Source organism: Pleurodeles waltl, chromosome 4_2 (assembly GCF_031143425.1).
Source record: "Pleurodeles waltl isolate 20211129_DDA chromosome 4_2, aPleWal1.hap1.20221129, whole genome shotgun sequence".
Lineage (NCBI taxonomy): Eukaryota > Metazoa > Chordata > Amphibia > Caudata > Salamandridae > Pleurodeles > Pleurodeles waltl.
In genome coordinates, this window is record NC_090443.1 from 441,720,271 (window position 1) to 441,735,362 (window position 15,092).

Here is a 15,092-nt window from a genome sequence, read left to right on the forward strand (position 1 = left end):
CTCAACCAGAGCCTCACCTTCTATGTACCCAACAGATGTCTCTGATTCTCCCAGCTCACCCTTGCAGCCATCCTTAAGATCCAGAAAAGTACAGTAGGAGGCAGATCCTTTTAATGCCTTGCAGCCTGGACATGGAAAGACACTTCCCCTCAAGCTCAGGCAGACCACACCACTGAAGCAGTTCAGGAAGGACCTCAAGACCTGGCTCTTCGAATGAGCAGCACACATACATTCAGCACCTGGAAACCCTATGGGTGATTAGCCGGGCTTTACAAATCCCTGATCGACCAATTTAACTTGCAGTGCTTCCACTGCCCTTGCTGTCTTATTAGTTCAACAGATTGATCCACTATTGCACCAAACCATTGTTAACATGTGAACGGTTACTTCAATTTTAAAACGTGAAATGTTAGCCCACGTGAGCCTGTGCAAGTCTGTCCGTGTTGTTAGTTGTCTGATAACTGCAGCATCTTGAGCAGATGCCCTCATTACATCTGCAACTTGGCTTGCACCTCCATAGCAGGTGTGTGCGATGGTCTTTCCTACCTCTACTACTACACTATATAATTTGACCTATTATGAAATTATTCTGACAAATGGTTAAGTCAGGCATTAGTAGTAGCCATACACCACTGCATCCACCCACTACCATATTTTTACACTAGACGCATACTCCTTTATCTGGTGGTGGGCCTTGCATAGTTAGTGTTTGTGCCCTGTTCCTTGATGTTTTACTAATAAGGGAGGAGGATTCACATATGCTCTAATAAGTTGTTTATCCTCAAGCGACAGTAAATATTTTTTTCTCTACTCTAGGTGAAACCATTCTTCGGATAGCTGGTTTAATGACCATGCATGTATTGTTGCAAATGTGTAATCTGCTCTTTTTTAAGCTGCCCACAATATACAGTAATAAACCTGACAGTGAAGGCCTAAAAGTGCATTTCCACTTCATCCTGTGGTGAATATGTGTTTTTCAGTATTTCCTCTTCTCAAATATTGTCACCGCTTCTTAATCATCTTGTATTTCATGTAAGGTATAGTGTATATATTCCCCTCCTTTGTTCCTGCCCTTCAGAGCTCGAGGTTTTTTTTGCCAAACTTTTCTGTTTCAATATTCCATTTTCATCTTCGGGTCTTTTAATGTTAGCCCTTGGTGTGATATTTGATGTCGGGTATCTTTGAATGTGTTCATTTTTTTAAGAAACAATTTTCAATAGTTTTTAGTCTTGACTGGCTTCAAAGTATAAAGTCTTTCGTTCGAGGTCAACAACCTCTCTTGACTCTTGTAAACTCCTTCATCTGTAGAGGCTAAGTTGATGCTTTTCCACTCTTCCCTTCCATCAGCTTTTGTCTTGGCTCTAAAGCAATGGAATTTCTCAACCTACTCATTGATTGTCATTGTTTTTTTCTCATCATTTCATGTTGTAATCTACAATTTGCTTTTTTACACTCATTCTCTCGCTAAAAAAATGCAACTAAATCTACCAGTGGGTCAAAAAAAGCCTCTAAGATGGAGGCCACATATTGGAGCAGTGTGGGCTTACGGTCTGCATCATAGTGAGTCATACTGGCTCCACCTGTGTTGACACTTAAAGTAAAAACTTTGAAACAGATCTACTTCTGGACCTAACCAGCAGCTGGCAGAAAAACCCGTGCCTTGTGAATCTGGAAAGATCCGCCAAAAGATGGTACCACGTGGACGGGTACTGCGAGTTTTAGGTTGACAGCTTAAATATGATCTGTTCAACATGCCACTCAGCTAAGACTTTCCAAAATACCTCAGAATTTCAGGTCCAACAAGTAGCTGGCATGACAATGCAAAGTAAGCTGCAAAACCTTTACTGATTAAAAGAAGTTTGCACCCAATGCGGACAGCATAACAAGGAGGCCTGCGGTCTCAAAAACCTTGGTTAACCTCTGAAGGAATGAGAGATAGGTTGGCTGCTAAAATTGCCTGCAACCTTTTTCCATTCATGCTTTGCAAGTTCAACTTGTTTTTAAATCCGAGTTTCTAGCAGAATTTAAGAAATAAATGATGTAGTCAAACCCCTTTCCGAGCACATTAAAGTCCAAAGCATAACAGCACCTTTCAAAGCAGTCTTTATTAAAAATGCAACTATAATTTAAAATTCATAACAAAACACTCAAGCTTCTAGATTAGATTTCATAACACAGCTCAGTCAAACAGGGTCCGATGTTCTTCCAGTGGCTTCAGCGCAGGAACATTTCGCCACAGCTCACAAAATAGATTTAGTACAGTGGCTAACTACAAATGGCTCTTTCTCTGCTATTTAATTGGAAACGTCTATTCTGAACAAACTAAACAACTCAAACAGTTCTTAGGGATTGGGATGGATTTTCTAGTATCCCTCTTAGGTAACTCCTTAAATGTATGAGCCGCTGGGGCATTTCTAGGATTGCCAGGTAACCAGGAACAATACAATTCCCTGCCTTATTCCTACAAAGGGAAACAAAGCGGGAATTGGCCATTCAGTATAACTTCCCAGCAGTTATGTCAGCAAATGCTGTATGTGTACGGGGAGCAACAAACTCAGCTTTGCAGGTCACTGGGGGGAACCACTAAAGGTTTGTGCAAAGAGGATAAAACTATTCGTCTACTTCACCAGTTCCCAGGCAAAAGTAGAGAGGTTAAAGTGCCTTCAGTAAACTTTATTCTGCCATAGGAAAGGAACTGGGAACAAATGTGACCAGGGACAAGACGTAGCGAAGACAGCTGCAGAATTCTGAATATAGGAATTTGGGAGGGTGGAGTCTCATAACTGCTATTTTGACTTAAGGGGGAAGCCTAAACGATAGAGGGCTTTAGCTGTAAATTCAGGGGTGAAATTAATATAATATGGCTTTGCCTGCGTTTCGCTCTTCACTCCAACCATCTGTGAGGGCCTATCTTTTACTACAATCACTAAAACACTTTTCTTTAGTGGGTCCCATTCTTTTGCAACTAACTTCCAAACATTAAGGGTCCTCACTTACAGGTGTTTTCGGTTACAACTTTACTCCCTCAAATATACACAAATACACCAGTGGTATACTGAAGATAGTAACTCCCCTCATTCCAATACACCAGAGGTGTAAACTGGCAGGAATTTGCTTGGTTGATCTTTGTGCACTCCCCTCCACAGCAACGATGGGCCCAACAATTCCTTCTAATTAACCGTGGACAAGGAGGACACCATCTGCCACTCCCCCACCACGAATCCCTAGAGGGCACCAACTAGAGCTTAAGTAGTACGGTCTCATTTAGTAACCCATATTGTAAGAGACCGCATATAACCACGGGGAATCCAGCTCACCTTTGAGTGACAATTTTGTGTTTGCTCTTGACAGTTAATGGGATCAACTTCTTTGATGATCAGTACCTTGGCAGCCTTATGATTGACAGAGCAGTGCAATCACAGTACCATCAAGCTACGATCGCGTACCATCATGCACAGCTGGCAAGAAGAGTAGGAAAAGGCTGAAAAGCAAGAGGAATGCTCAGTAAAGCAAAGCTGTTTCAAGTGCAGGATGGGTAAGAGGGTGGGGAGAGGAATAAAGGGGAGTTGTGATAAAGAAGGATGGGTTAATGGAAAGTTTCAACTTCAACCACTGTCCAGTCGCCCTGGGGCGAGGCAATGTCCTCCGGGGAAAAGCTTGTGACTGATGTGATGCTGGCTCGGGACTCCTCCAATGGGGACAGCAGCTCCGTCCACTTGCCGAGCTCAACTTCGCTCATCACACCCTTACTCAGTACTTCACCACTGCCACCCGCTGTGAAGAGCAGCGTCCGACTGATCAGCTGCTGCACAACATTTGCCTGAAGACTGCCAAGGTTCATCTCGGTCAATGTTGAGTCCTCCTGTTTTTGGGCCTGAGGGAGCGGCTCCGCTTGTAGCAACCCCGTCTCAGCAGGTGGGTCCACTTCGTAGATTGTAGAAAGGATTTCTGGTGGGCCAAGCCCCTGTGCCCGGAGGAAGGGCTCCGGAGGGGTTCTGCCGACACCTGGAACAGGGCACAGCACTATTGGTTGGGACAGCCATCCTCACAAGACAAGGATGAACATGTACACAAGAACACAGGAGTGAAAGGGGTCGGGAAAGGGAACAAGGGACTGCAAGCCATCACAAGCACAGACAAGAACAGAAAGACAAGGTGGGTTAGGAGCAAGAAGGGAGTGGGAAGTCAACCGGGGCTGCCAACCGGCCCACGTTGACCCATTCCAGATGAAGATTATGCCAAGAAATAATGCATTACCCGTCCCATTAAACTGTCACAAAAGCTTAGTTTTCCTCCCAATAAATGACTCTACAAGTTTTTAACTCTGGCGTAAAGAGGCTAAATCACCCATGAACAGGCTAGAGTTTCACAACCGGAATGACAACACTGCCTGGTTGGCAACCCCCAGATCGGCAGCAGAGGGACCCACCCAATTTGCAAATCTAGCAACAAGGTAGTTCTTAAACCCTTTGCATGCCCCATCTCTAATCGTTAGCTGATAAATCTTTGTTGAAGGTTTGACAAAGGGTCCTAACAATGAAGAGTTAATCTTGAAGCTGAACGCATCCTGACTATTCAAACACTTTACTCTTATGTGTGCCTTGAAGTCACTGTTCATCTTAGGCCGGAGTCCTTTTATCCTTACTCAGAAGCCCACATCCCTGCAGTAAGAAAACCCTCACCAACCCTGTGTATGTACAGGAAGGAACGCAGGCCCAATATTTTGCAAAGCTAGCTACCCATTCTGCAACCTAGATGGCCTCCTGAAAGCAAGCTCACCCATTTGGGGTTTGACCCATTCCTATATGCTTACCATGATATGTAATCGAGTATCTGTTACAACCCACAACAATGTTTTCCAGGGACGAGTGGAAAAGAGATCTTGCTGTCTTCCATGCTTTTTACAGCAGAGGTGGCCAACACTGACCCATGGTGGCCAGGTACAAATCAACCCTTCAAGGCCCACATGGGATCAATTTACCTCCAATGATTCTTAATGGAGGTCAGCTATAGAGTTAATAGTTATCCTGAAAAACGTAGCAAGAACCCTGCACTAACTTTGGACATTACAGTTCAAGAGGATGCTTTTTTTTTTTTAAAACGTGCACCACCCCTCATCCACTGCTTCCACTTGTTTTAGACTGAAAACGTTTGATAAATGGCTGTGAGGAACAGGTTGGGTATATTATCACTAGATTCATTTCAACAGTTTTTCATAGAAGTGTTGATCACTTCTTTATATATCTCAGAATCTGACTCAGATGAATGATTGTTTGATGGAAGAAAACATTTTAGTCTCCACATGTTGGATCCTTCTGGAGTGCCTCTGGCACGAGTAACAGCGTCACGGAGCACTGGCCAGCCTCCTGTGTTAAACAGTCCTGGAGACCATGGTGACCTTGGAGGGCTGCCTACCTCAAGGCAGAGAGTGCAAGACTCTGGTGGACCATCTTAGCCTGCCCAATATGCAAAAATTCAGCATACAAATCGAAAGATTTATCTGTGATGAAGACAACGCTAACGGGCAGTCCCAGTGGACTTGACGGAGCAGTGTCACATGCCATCATCCTAAAAAGCAGTCTCTGCCATTGGCACAAAGCAGACAACAAAGTGGAAGGGGACGAAATAGGCTGCTGCTGAATGAGTATCTGAACTTGGTCTACCTCACCAGATTTCCTGTAGCAACTTCAGAAGACTTCAAGCTTTGAGGAAATGCAAAAGTGCAGGATTAAGATTCTTTACATTATGTATACAGTTTTGTTTTTATTTTTCCCCCCCCCTAGTACTTGGGAGGCACCCCGATTCAGATGTGTTGACACTGCATGTATGTAATATTGCAATAAAGGATGAATTTTCTTGAATAATCTAGGTAGTAGCTATATCGGCTTGGAAAGCTGAACGCGTGAGACACAATCATTTCCTATAAATATTTCTATAAGAAGGACCCACTTCTGATAGATGCTTGGTGGTTCTGGTGGTTACTTACTCGTATTTAGTGATATAAAGATAGTCATGACACGAGGCCTTTAAGGTTACAAGCTTACCCTGGACATTACGGGAAGGTTATTGTAGAGAGACTGAAATGAAAGAAAATAATTTGTAGTTTTTGGACACTAAAGACCTACTAAAACAGAACCAATAGCAGTTTGAATGGATATAAAAAGCCTGATGATATATATTTACACACTTTGTAGTAGCTGCTAGATAAACGGACCCAATTTGGTTTATGTCTCCATGTGGCAATCTCTTGAATTTTCAGTACTTTATCAACCAGAGCAAATTTACACAAACAGTATTTTAAACATTTTGTAACAAAAGTGTGCCTATATGTGTGTAGCATTTTTTGAAAAAAAGCTAGATAGGTGCAGCAGTAATTCTAAGAAAAGGCCTCTTTGTTACAGGGAAACCATATGGCACATTTTGAATTAACCAGCTCTAAGAATTTTTTCAGTCGAGATAGCCCACAACACGCCACTTCCACAAAGGGTGGTATGAATTATCTATCTGGGCTTGGAGGAAGAGAAAAGACCAATGCCACCACAGGCCGTTTAACAGACACTCGAGATAGAGGACAGATCGGTAGGCACCGTATGTTAAAGTAATTTTCATCCAGACTTGGAGATTGCTTTATTCCCTCTCCTCTCGCAATGCGGTCAGTTTTTTGTGGCATTGAGCACAATACTGTTTCAGTAGCAGCAAAAACAAAAACAACAGAAAAAAAACAACGCATTTTCTGAGTGTCAAGTATCTGAGCCCAGACCATGGTACAACGTTTTGTCTTGGAGGGCATCACGAACAAACACGGCTTGAACATTTACTGACAGCTGGTTAACAGGAGCGGCTGAAGTACTAAAGGCTGAATATTTGCATTGTTGTAAGATAAGACATGAAGGTGTTGCATCAAGTGAAAGTATGTTGGAATGTAATTTTAAGGTTCAAGTTCTGTTCAGGTTCTTCTTTCGAAAAGAGAGGCAAATGATCTGCAGGGTGGAGCACGTCTGACTCACCCGTGCCACTGTCGGAAACCGGGTGATGGCTGCCAAACATTTAAATACGACTGGAATAGACGAGGAGATGTTTTGTGGATGTTAATTGCATAGGAAGAAAACTGGGGTAGCATGTGGGCAGAACAATCTGAACCTTTGAAATTCCAGTCACAAAACTTCATGAAGCCTTCCCTGAAAACACGCCTATCATTGATCACTACTTTTCCGAAAGAACAAAGGTTGAGGGGTGGGGGGAAATAAATAAAATAATTAATAGTGCTGTATCTACCCCAATCCCCAAAACAAAATCCAAAATGGAGGTCGAATAAAAACAAGGATGCATTTTTTATTGAAGACTAATACTTCCCAAAGGACATGGTATAAACAACCAGGTAACTGCTCGCTGGATGTGGTTAGTGTTAATGGGCGGACATGATCAATGATGCAAAGTTTTAAAAAACAAACCCCTAAAAACAACTTGCGCTCAAACTAAGGGGCGCTGGCTGGTGTCTGCGGAGAGGGCCTGGACAGAGTAAATGTGTGTGGGAAGCTGGGGGTGTCTGGCTCAGAAAACACCACTTCACATACATTCGAAGGCTACACCAGAGCTGCGGCTTGAAAGGACAATAAGAAATGCAGGTTCTTCGGTATAGCGCCTGGACTGACTTACAAAGATAGCAATCCGAGGGTTTCCATGTGCCACTCTTGCTCGAGGGAATCAAAAGCAGCACTGGATGCCCTGAAGGGGGGCAATTTGGGAATAAGGATTACTGGTGGAAACAGACTGTGCTAGGCTGCCCTCTTTTTATCCCATGGTGTTATGACCCCAATAGTCCCCCAAACTGTCTGCCTTTTTGTCTAGTCCATGCAAAATTGGGTAATATTAAGTCTATTCACTGACCGCACAACAAGGTGGATCTCTGCACTTCTCCTCCCTAGTGTCAACTCCAATAGTTAATTTAGAAGACCTTTAAAATGGGTTTCCAAGCCGCGAAGAATGCTGCTTCCCCTGAGCCCAACGTGAACGTTCTTTTGGAATTGGCACTCACAACCAATCCACAACTCAGTAGGGACACCCCTATACATTACCTGTTGTCATGTTATCTGTCCCTACACCCGTGGTGGCACTGTACGACTGTGCTGCTGTGTGCATGTCTGCAGTCGGCATCAAGTCACACTCCAGATCCTTCTGTCGATATGTTGCTAGTGGTGTAGGTTGTGCCACCCACTGGGGCTCATCACTGGACTGCCCAGTGAACCCCTGCAGGTTTTCCACATGCTCTCCACATGATGGACTTTGCTCCAACTGCTGACCCCAACCAATGGATCCACTCCCCAAGAACTCTTGTTTCCACCCTGCAGGTTCAGGAGGCAAGGCAGGATGGTGAGGACTATCCTCATCCTCAGATGGAGTCCGATGATATTCTTCCTTCGGAAGGGCATAGGTATCTACGGAAAATCCTATCTCTCTCTGAGGCCCAACTAGGAACTGGTCACGACTTCCTTCCAGCACGTGCTCCTCACTATCTAGCGAGGAGACCCCTGGGCTTTTGCCACAGCTGTCTGTCGAGTGCAAGTGGAAGGCACCGTCAAAAACATCATATGAACCTGCAGAGTTGGTGGATGCCGGAGTCTCAGTGCCAGCATCACCAGAGCCTAGTTCTTCTGACTCCTCCACAGAATGAAACAGTGAGGGCTTGCAGGGCGGAGAAGCCAAGGACACAAGAGGCTTGCTCTTATTGAACTCTACGCTAGGTTGGACTAGTTTTTCAAAGGCAGGGCACTTAGTGGATCCATTGAGAGAGAGGTCTCCATCAATTTCTGCTTCGGAGTGCTCCTCTGAAGAGACTGTGGGTTCAGTATGAGGGTCCCCCAAGACCTCATCTGCTGGCAGGGTTTCTGCCTCATCATCCCCCTTCTCCATGTGGATTCCTAAATCTTGGTCTGCGGGTAGATCATCGAGGGGACTGAAAGGCTGTTGTGACTGTGCAAACGCTAGGTCACCAGTGCCACCCAGCTTGTCCTCTGATTTGGACTCAACGCCAGAGCTACTGTCATAGTCTCTAAGTTCTTCAGGGGTGCTTGTTTCACTGCTACTTTTTCCAGCCAGATCTGGCCCACTCAATGTGCTAGATTTAGATGAAACCTTTTCTGGTGACTGTTCTTGAAGTGCTCCCCGTGATTCTGATGAGGGAGACTGCATATTTCCTTCATATGGAGAGAGTGGGTTTCCATTTAATTCAAGAGAGACGTCTGCAGTCTCAAGAGGAAGATTATGGGGCTTGTGGACCATGTCTTCACTTTCATGCGTTAGAACGGGATCTGTGCATTCAGGGTCATCCTGACTTTGTAAATTCCCCTCCTCTATTTCGACAGTCGTTACATGAGGAGGAACATCATCTGGAGGAGTACTGGGCATAGTGAGCTCTTCAACCTTCACCACACCAGCCCCTTCTACAGGAAATGTTGACATTGGGGAGCCGATACTGATGTACTCTGCAGCCTCGTAAGACTGTGGACCTTCATTAATTAAAGAAACTTCAGCAGACAAATCTTCTGGGCAAAAAGGAGTTAGTAAGGTCGAGCTGAGTTCCAAACATGAACTGGTGATTATTTCCGGAGCCCCAACATCTGTAACCTGCTCTGTTGTTTGACCAAGCATTTCTGGCTGGTGGTATTCAGAAGGATGAGCTTCAGGCAAGCTGTCAGAGAGTCCACCAAAGATGGGAAGAGGTTCTCTCTCTATTGTTTCCAAACTTTTGTCACATTTTTCATCTACATGTTCCTCGTAGCTATCGGACACCAATATGTCACGGCTCTCCTGAGCTGGATTTAAAGACAGGAATTGGTAGGCATTTATAGATTCATCCTCGAAATCACCTTGGGATTGTGCTAGAGAGGTCGTCAGGGTCCCCACAAAAGCAACCTCTGCAGTGTTTTTGTCTAAAAGTTCCATTTCAGGAAAACTACTTTCAGAAAAACCTCTCTCTTCAGAGGAACTATGCAAGTAATCTATCTCTTGTGAGCTTTCAGTTTCTCTCTTCTCTGAAAACTCTTCTTTGGTTAACGCATCATACGCGGGCACAGATGTTTCCTTCAAAGTGCAATACTCATCCACCGTTGTCTTTGAAACCTTTGCTTTCTCTTCTGTGACGATCACTTGACCAACAAAGTCAGGAAGTACTGTGGAACATTCTATGGAAGGCTCCTCATCCATAGCATCTTGAATAGGGTTTGCCTCCTCTATATGTACTTTGTCTTCAGGAACCAACTCTGGCGCTTGATCAGCAACTTGATGTTCAAGTCCATCATTCTCAGTTATCGTCTCTTCAGAGCCATCTGACATCTCATTTAATAGCAGAGACCCTTTAGAATTTTCTAGCACGGCGAGACAATCTGGTTCTTCCAAATGCAAGTCACACTCTGTTGGTTGCTCAGGAGTGACATCAGTTTCTTCTACTTTCTTCACCTCTGACTGCAGCAAGGGTCCTTCCTCCTCTGGAGCAGCCACTTGTGAGACTGTACTCTGCGAGACCATGTCCTCTGTGTGTGAGTCTTTTGCCTCTAAAGGTGGAATTAGTGTGTTTTGTATGTCAGCATAAGGGTCTCTGCAGATAAGGAGTTCATCTGGCCTGTTTTCAGCCCAATCCAAGGACAAACTGTGGCTCTCATTGGGTTTCTCCACTGCTTCTAAAGTTGGCATCATGGTTGAAACACATGCTAAATTCTCCTCTACTGCAACATAATCATCTAAGATAGGGGCACTCGGGCCAGTCTCTGTACTTTCCCTAGACTGACTACAGGTGTCAATGGCAGCCTCTTCTGCTTCTTTTGGCAATGTGGGAACACCACATGGTGGCGTATCATCAACTGCAACAGAGGGAAATAATGCAGGGGCAATCCCTACAGTACTTTCTGCATGGTCAAAGTAAAAGTCCTCTTCTGCACTGGCTAAGATTGTTTCAGCAGTTGGTGGGCCCGTCCCTACTACAACAGAGGACACCTCGATAGGTACATTAATGTCTGCCTCTGCAGTCCTCTCTAAAGAGTCCAGAGAGAGACCTCGGTCATTTGGAAGGTGGTCTTCAAGGTAAGGCATCTTCGGTTCAGCACATGGTGGATTCTCATCTACTGCGACTGAGGGCACCAAGACAGGCACATTCAGGTCTGAGACTGCAGTGTTTTCAAAGGAATCATCCCCAGAAATATCACATTCTGCTTCTAGTAACTTTGCTGCAACATATGCGGAATTATCCTCTATCTCAACTGAGGATGTGAAAGGGGAGGTATTTAGGTCTGCCTCTGTAGTACGTTCAAGGAAGGGGGGGTGGTCATCATAAGGTATCTCTTCTGATTCAGGAAACTTTGTTTCAGCCCCTAGCACTCCCTCATCTATCACAGTAGAGGGCACAGACACTGTCTCAAGACTACCTTCAACAGAGTAAGACTTTTCAGCACTAGTAATCTGCTCTTCAGATTCGGGCAGCTTCGACTCCGCATTTGCTGCAGCTTCGTTTGCTTCCAAAGAGAGGTTTCCTGGGAAGCATGGTTGCATTGGTGACATTTGGGGAGGCAGCTCTTGAGGTCGCTCTTCAAGCAGTGGAGAACACTTCTCAGCTGATAAAGGTTCTTGATTATGTTCTGGCAAGCTTTGTTGTGCTGGCAAGTCCATTAGGAGCTGTTCTTCTGCCTCAGTGCCCAGTTCGTTGCAATTGTTTACCGGTTTAGCATGCTCAATGGGGGTAGTTATCTGGTCATTTGTTGGTTCCTCTGTTAGGCCATGCACTAAAGTGCCAGCATCCTCTGCGGGATAGGTTGGTATTTTGTCGAGTGCAGAATGGTTTTCTAAGTCAGCTGAGAGGATGTCTCCAGACTCTGGAATTTGGCAAGTGTCTGTTTTTGCTTGGGCACCACCAAGTGGCAATGCATCTACTGATGGAGTAAATGGGCTCTCCTCCAGTGAGCTCTCTATAGCAGCCAGATTGGTTACCGACACTTTCTCCACCACTTTGTCCTCTGCCAGCAGTGGCTTTGTTACATCCTCAGCAGCCGGTGAATCAAGGCTCTGGTTCTTTCTCCTGGGCACTGCAACAGGCTCCAGGGAGTAGACTGGTTCCTTTTTTGGCGTGGGTTTCCCAGAGGCAGACTTGGTAGACCTCTTGGGTGTGGTTGACAATGCCTTCTGTGTAGCCACCTGCTTAGTGGGTGATGCTGCGCTCCCTGGCTTGGTTGTAAGAGTCTTGGGTGCTGGTGATCCTGCATTCAAAGGCTGCCTTGTTCGATCTGTTGCTTTCGGAGTGGTGCTGGTCACTGGCCCCTTTGTCTTAACATCAGTCTTTGTTTCTGTTGCAGGCTTTGGCACTTTAGCGGGCACAACCTTTGCGGGGGTGACAGACTTCTTGGGCACTGAGGTAGGGGTGGAGCCCTTGGTGGGCGTGGAAACTTTACTAACATCTAAAAGGCAAATGAAACAACAGTTAGGAACATGTTCTATTACACTGGGAAAAAAAAACAATATATAAGGCTATTAATACGTCGCCATGTTAGTTTGTATGAAACACGCACAGATCTGTGCAGAACTACCATTAGTGTAAAATTTGTAAAAAGTAAAAATATAAATAAAATGTGCAGGGGCTGGAAGCTTCTCTTAGAAGCCTGCTGCCTAGACTTCTCAAACCTGTGGGTCACAAATATCAAGGCTGCCACCTCATGGGCAATCTCGCACCACACTGAGGTCCCTGTCTCTTTCACTCTCACAGGTTATTCATCACCTCCCATATTTTGGTACTGTTCTACTATTTTCTCTACCAATTTCTCCCTTTTCTGCTTCTCTCCTCCTCGTTGTGTGACAAAGTCCAACAATAGAAATTAAGTCCTGATCCTAAAATGTTAGTGCCTGTTCTGAACAAATGCGACCACTGACACAAATTAAGCACTTGATAGTCACTTTAAGAAAACAGCTTTCGGTTTTCATACTAACATTTGGGGAAGGAGAGGTGACACCTCAAGGTGTGACATGTTCATCTCTGGTCTCCCTTCTGGGTCAGGTTACCGTGCAGAGACCCAATTTCCCGTCCACAAACTCCAGAAAGAATCAGTTGGACCTCCACATAGTGAGAAAGTGAAGTTTAACACACGTGGTATAATTTATAGCAGCTCTGTGAAATCTTATAAATCAGCTAGCGGGGGCTACAGGTTGGAGAAATTTCTAGACTAAATGGTAGGGCACAGGTCAGGGGTACACGCAGGTGGACCCACTATTTTCACAGGGTGGATGCAGTCCATCATGTCAAGAAGTTGGGCCTCACTGTATAATTTGATAAAACTCGCCTGGGTATAATTTTCAAACACCAGGACACATTCATGCTCATTGTCTGCTTTCATTCTGAGCAGCAACGTGCAAGCAGGGAGGGGGGCCTTTGTTATTTCAGACTCCAGCTGGGCCATTACCAAGGCCAAACTTAAGGGGCCTTTTGGCCTCCTTTGTTCTAAAATCCAGGCTGTGAGCTGCCTGTAGCCTCACACCTACATGTAAAGGCAGTGGAGAGGAAACAAAAGCACACAGATTGTTAGCACTCCACAGGTACTGAAGAAGGGCACAATTCTGACTTTGTTCAGACCCTGTATATAACAGACATGCATGCACTGTAAGAATGTCAGACATGTTACTCTGTGCCAGTACATGGTAACAATTTATACACCAGTATTTTTATTTCTTTCACAGCGATATTCATCCCAATGCAGGATGTCAGACCACTTCACATGACACATACACATTATACTGACAAATCATAAAAGTTTGTGAATCAGCGCACAGGCTATGTTACATAAGAGTGAGGGTTACAAGGTAAGGGAGTCATATCATTCACAGCTCACTGCGCTATAATAGAGGGATTACAAAGCAACTCTAAGTAACAAAAGGATCTGTGTTAAAAGCAGTAACCTATGTATCTATTTACATTTAAAAAAAACAAGCATTTGCAATACAATGGGTCTCGCGTTTGTTCAAGTAAGTTCTATTAGCGTTGTAAATTCCTAACTGGACTTTTCTTGCCACATAAATTGAAAATGAAAAGTAAAACAGTAAGCCAGCCGATTCAAAGTGCCATGGCCACCATGAGCATGAGTACAAAGGTAACGACACAAAAAGAAAACAAAAGTTCGCTCACAGTCAAACATATTGGCAATCGTGGAATTGTCCAGATAACAAGGTCCATGGCCAAGGCGATAACAAAAATTCCCCACGGAAACAAAGCATTTACTAATGATGATAAAGGATTTTTGAAAGGCAAGCTCATGAACGAGTGATAGCAATGGGTATGAGGTGGGTGTGGTTAAAAGCTCACATAGCTACCAACACATCAGAAAAGCAGTGCTGTGCGCTGCTAAGCTCGGAATAAAAAATAAATAAAAAAAACTGTTATCTACATGTTACATGATATGCTTTGCAGGAGATGCAATTTCCATGGCTGCTACTTTGAGTCAAAACCGGGACTAGGTAAAACACAGCTCTTTCCAGCAAACACATTAACCACAGAATTATCTTATCTGAGATTACTATTATCTCAGATTTACTGGGAACACAAACCTCTGTGCAGCAGGTGCCTTAACCTGATTTACTGTCACGTTTCTCTTTGTTGCCAATTTCTTTGAGGCAGACTTCTAAAAAAAATTAATATATAAGTTGAGGCCCAGATTTTGAGTTGTGGTTGCGTCACTTTGCTAGAGCAACCATGATAGAAAATCTATTTTTTTATCTACTATTCAAAAGTACTGTTTGTGTGGCTTTGTACTGAAATAAAGAAAAAACATTGCCCTGCCTTGCGTTACCTTGCATCATGTACACATTACATGGGTGGTGCTCCGTCACCACCCATGTATTTTGATGAAAACTCATATTTACAAAGATTTGTAAACATATGTTTGCACCAAACTGGTAAGTCTAACTGAGACTGGTGTAACAAGGTGAAATATATTAAATTTCTCTTCATTATTTCCTCTTTGTTTGAATGCTGCAGTACACATGCACAGAGGAAATAGCCTCATAGGAAAGTTTTTGCGTGGCTTTGTAAAGAAAGAACAAACCAGAAACTGACGCAAGGCAGC

At 44.2% G+C, this 15,092-nt stretch overlaps 1 protein-coding gene across 1 annotated transcript in view; it reads right to left on the reverse strand.

The window, feature by feature from the left end:
- Nucleotides 1-2,086: 2,086 nt before the first annotated feature.
- Nucleotides 2,087-15,092, reverse strand: part of LOC138292877 (mucin-17-like) — a 70,805-nt gene continuing 57,799 nt past the window's right edge. The window contains exons 5-6 of the mRNA XM_069231724.1: nt 8,076-12,440; nt 2,087-4,005 (exon numbers count right to left, since the gene is read on the reverse strand). Of these exons, the coding sequence (XP_069087825.1) occupies nt 3,587-4,005; nt 8,076-12,440 (4,784 nt within the window). The 3' untranslated portion in view covers nt 2,087-3,586. The remainder of the gene's footprint in view (nt 4,006-8,075; nt 12,441-15,092) is intronic.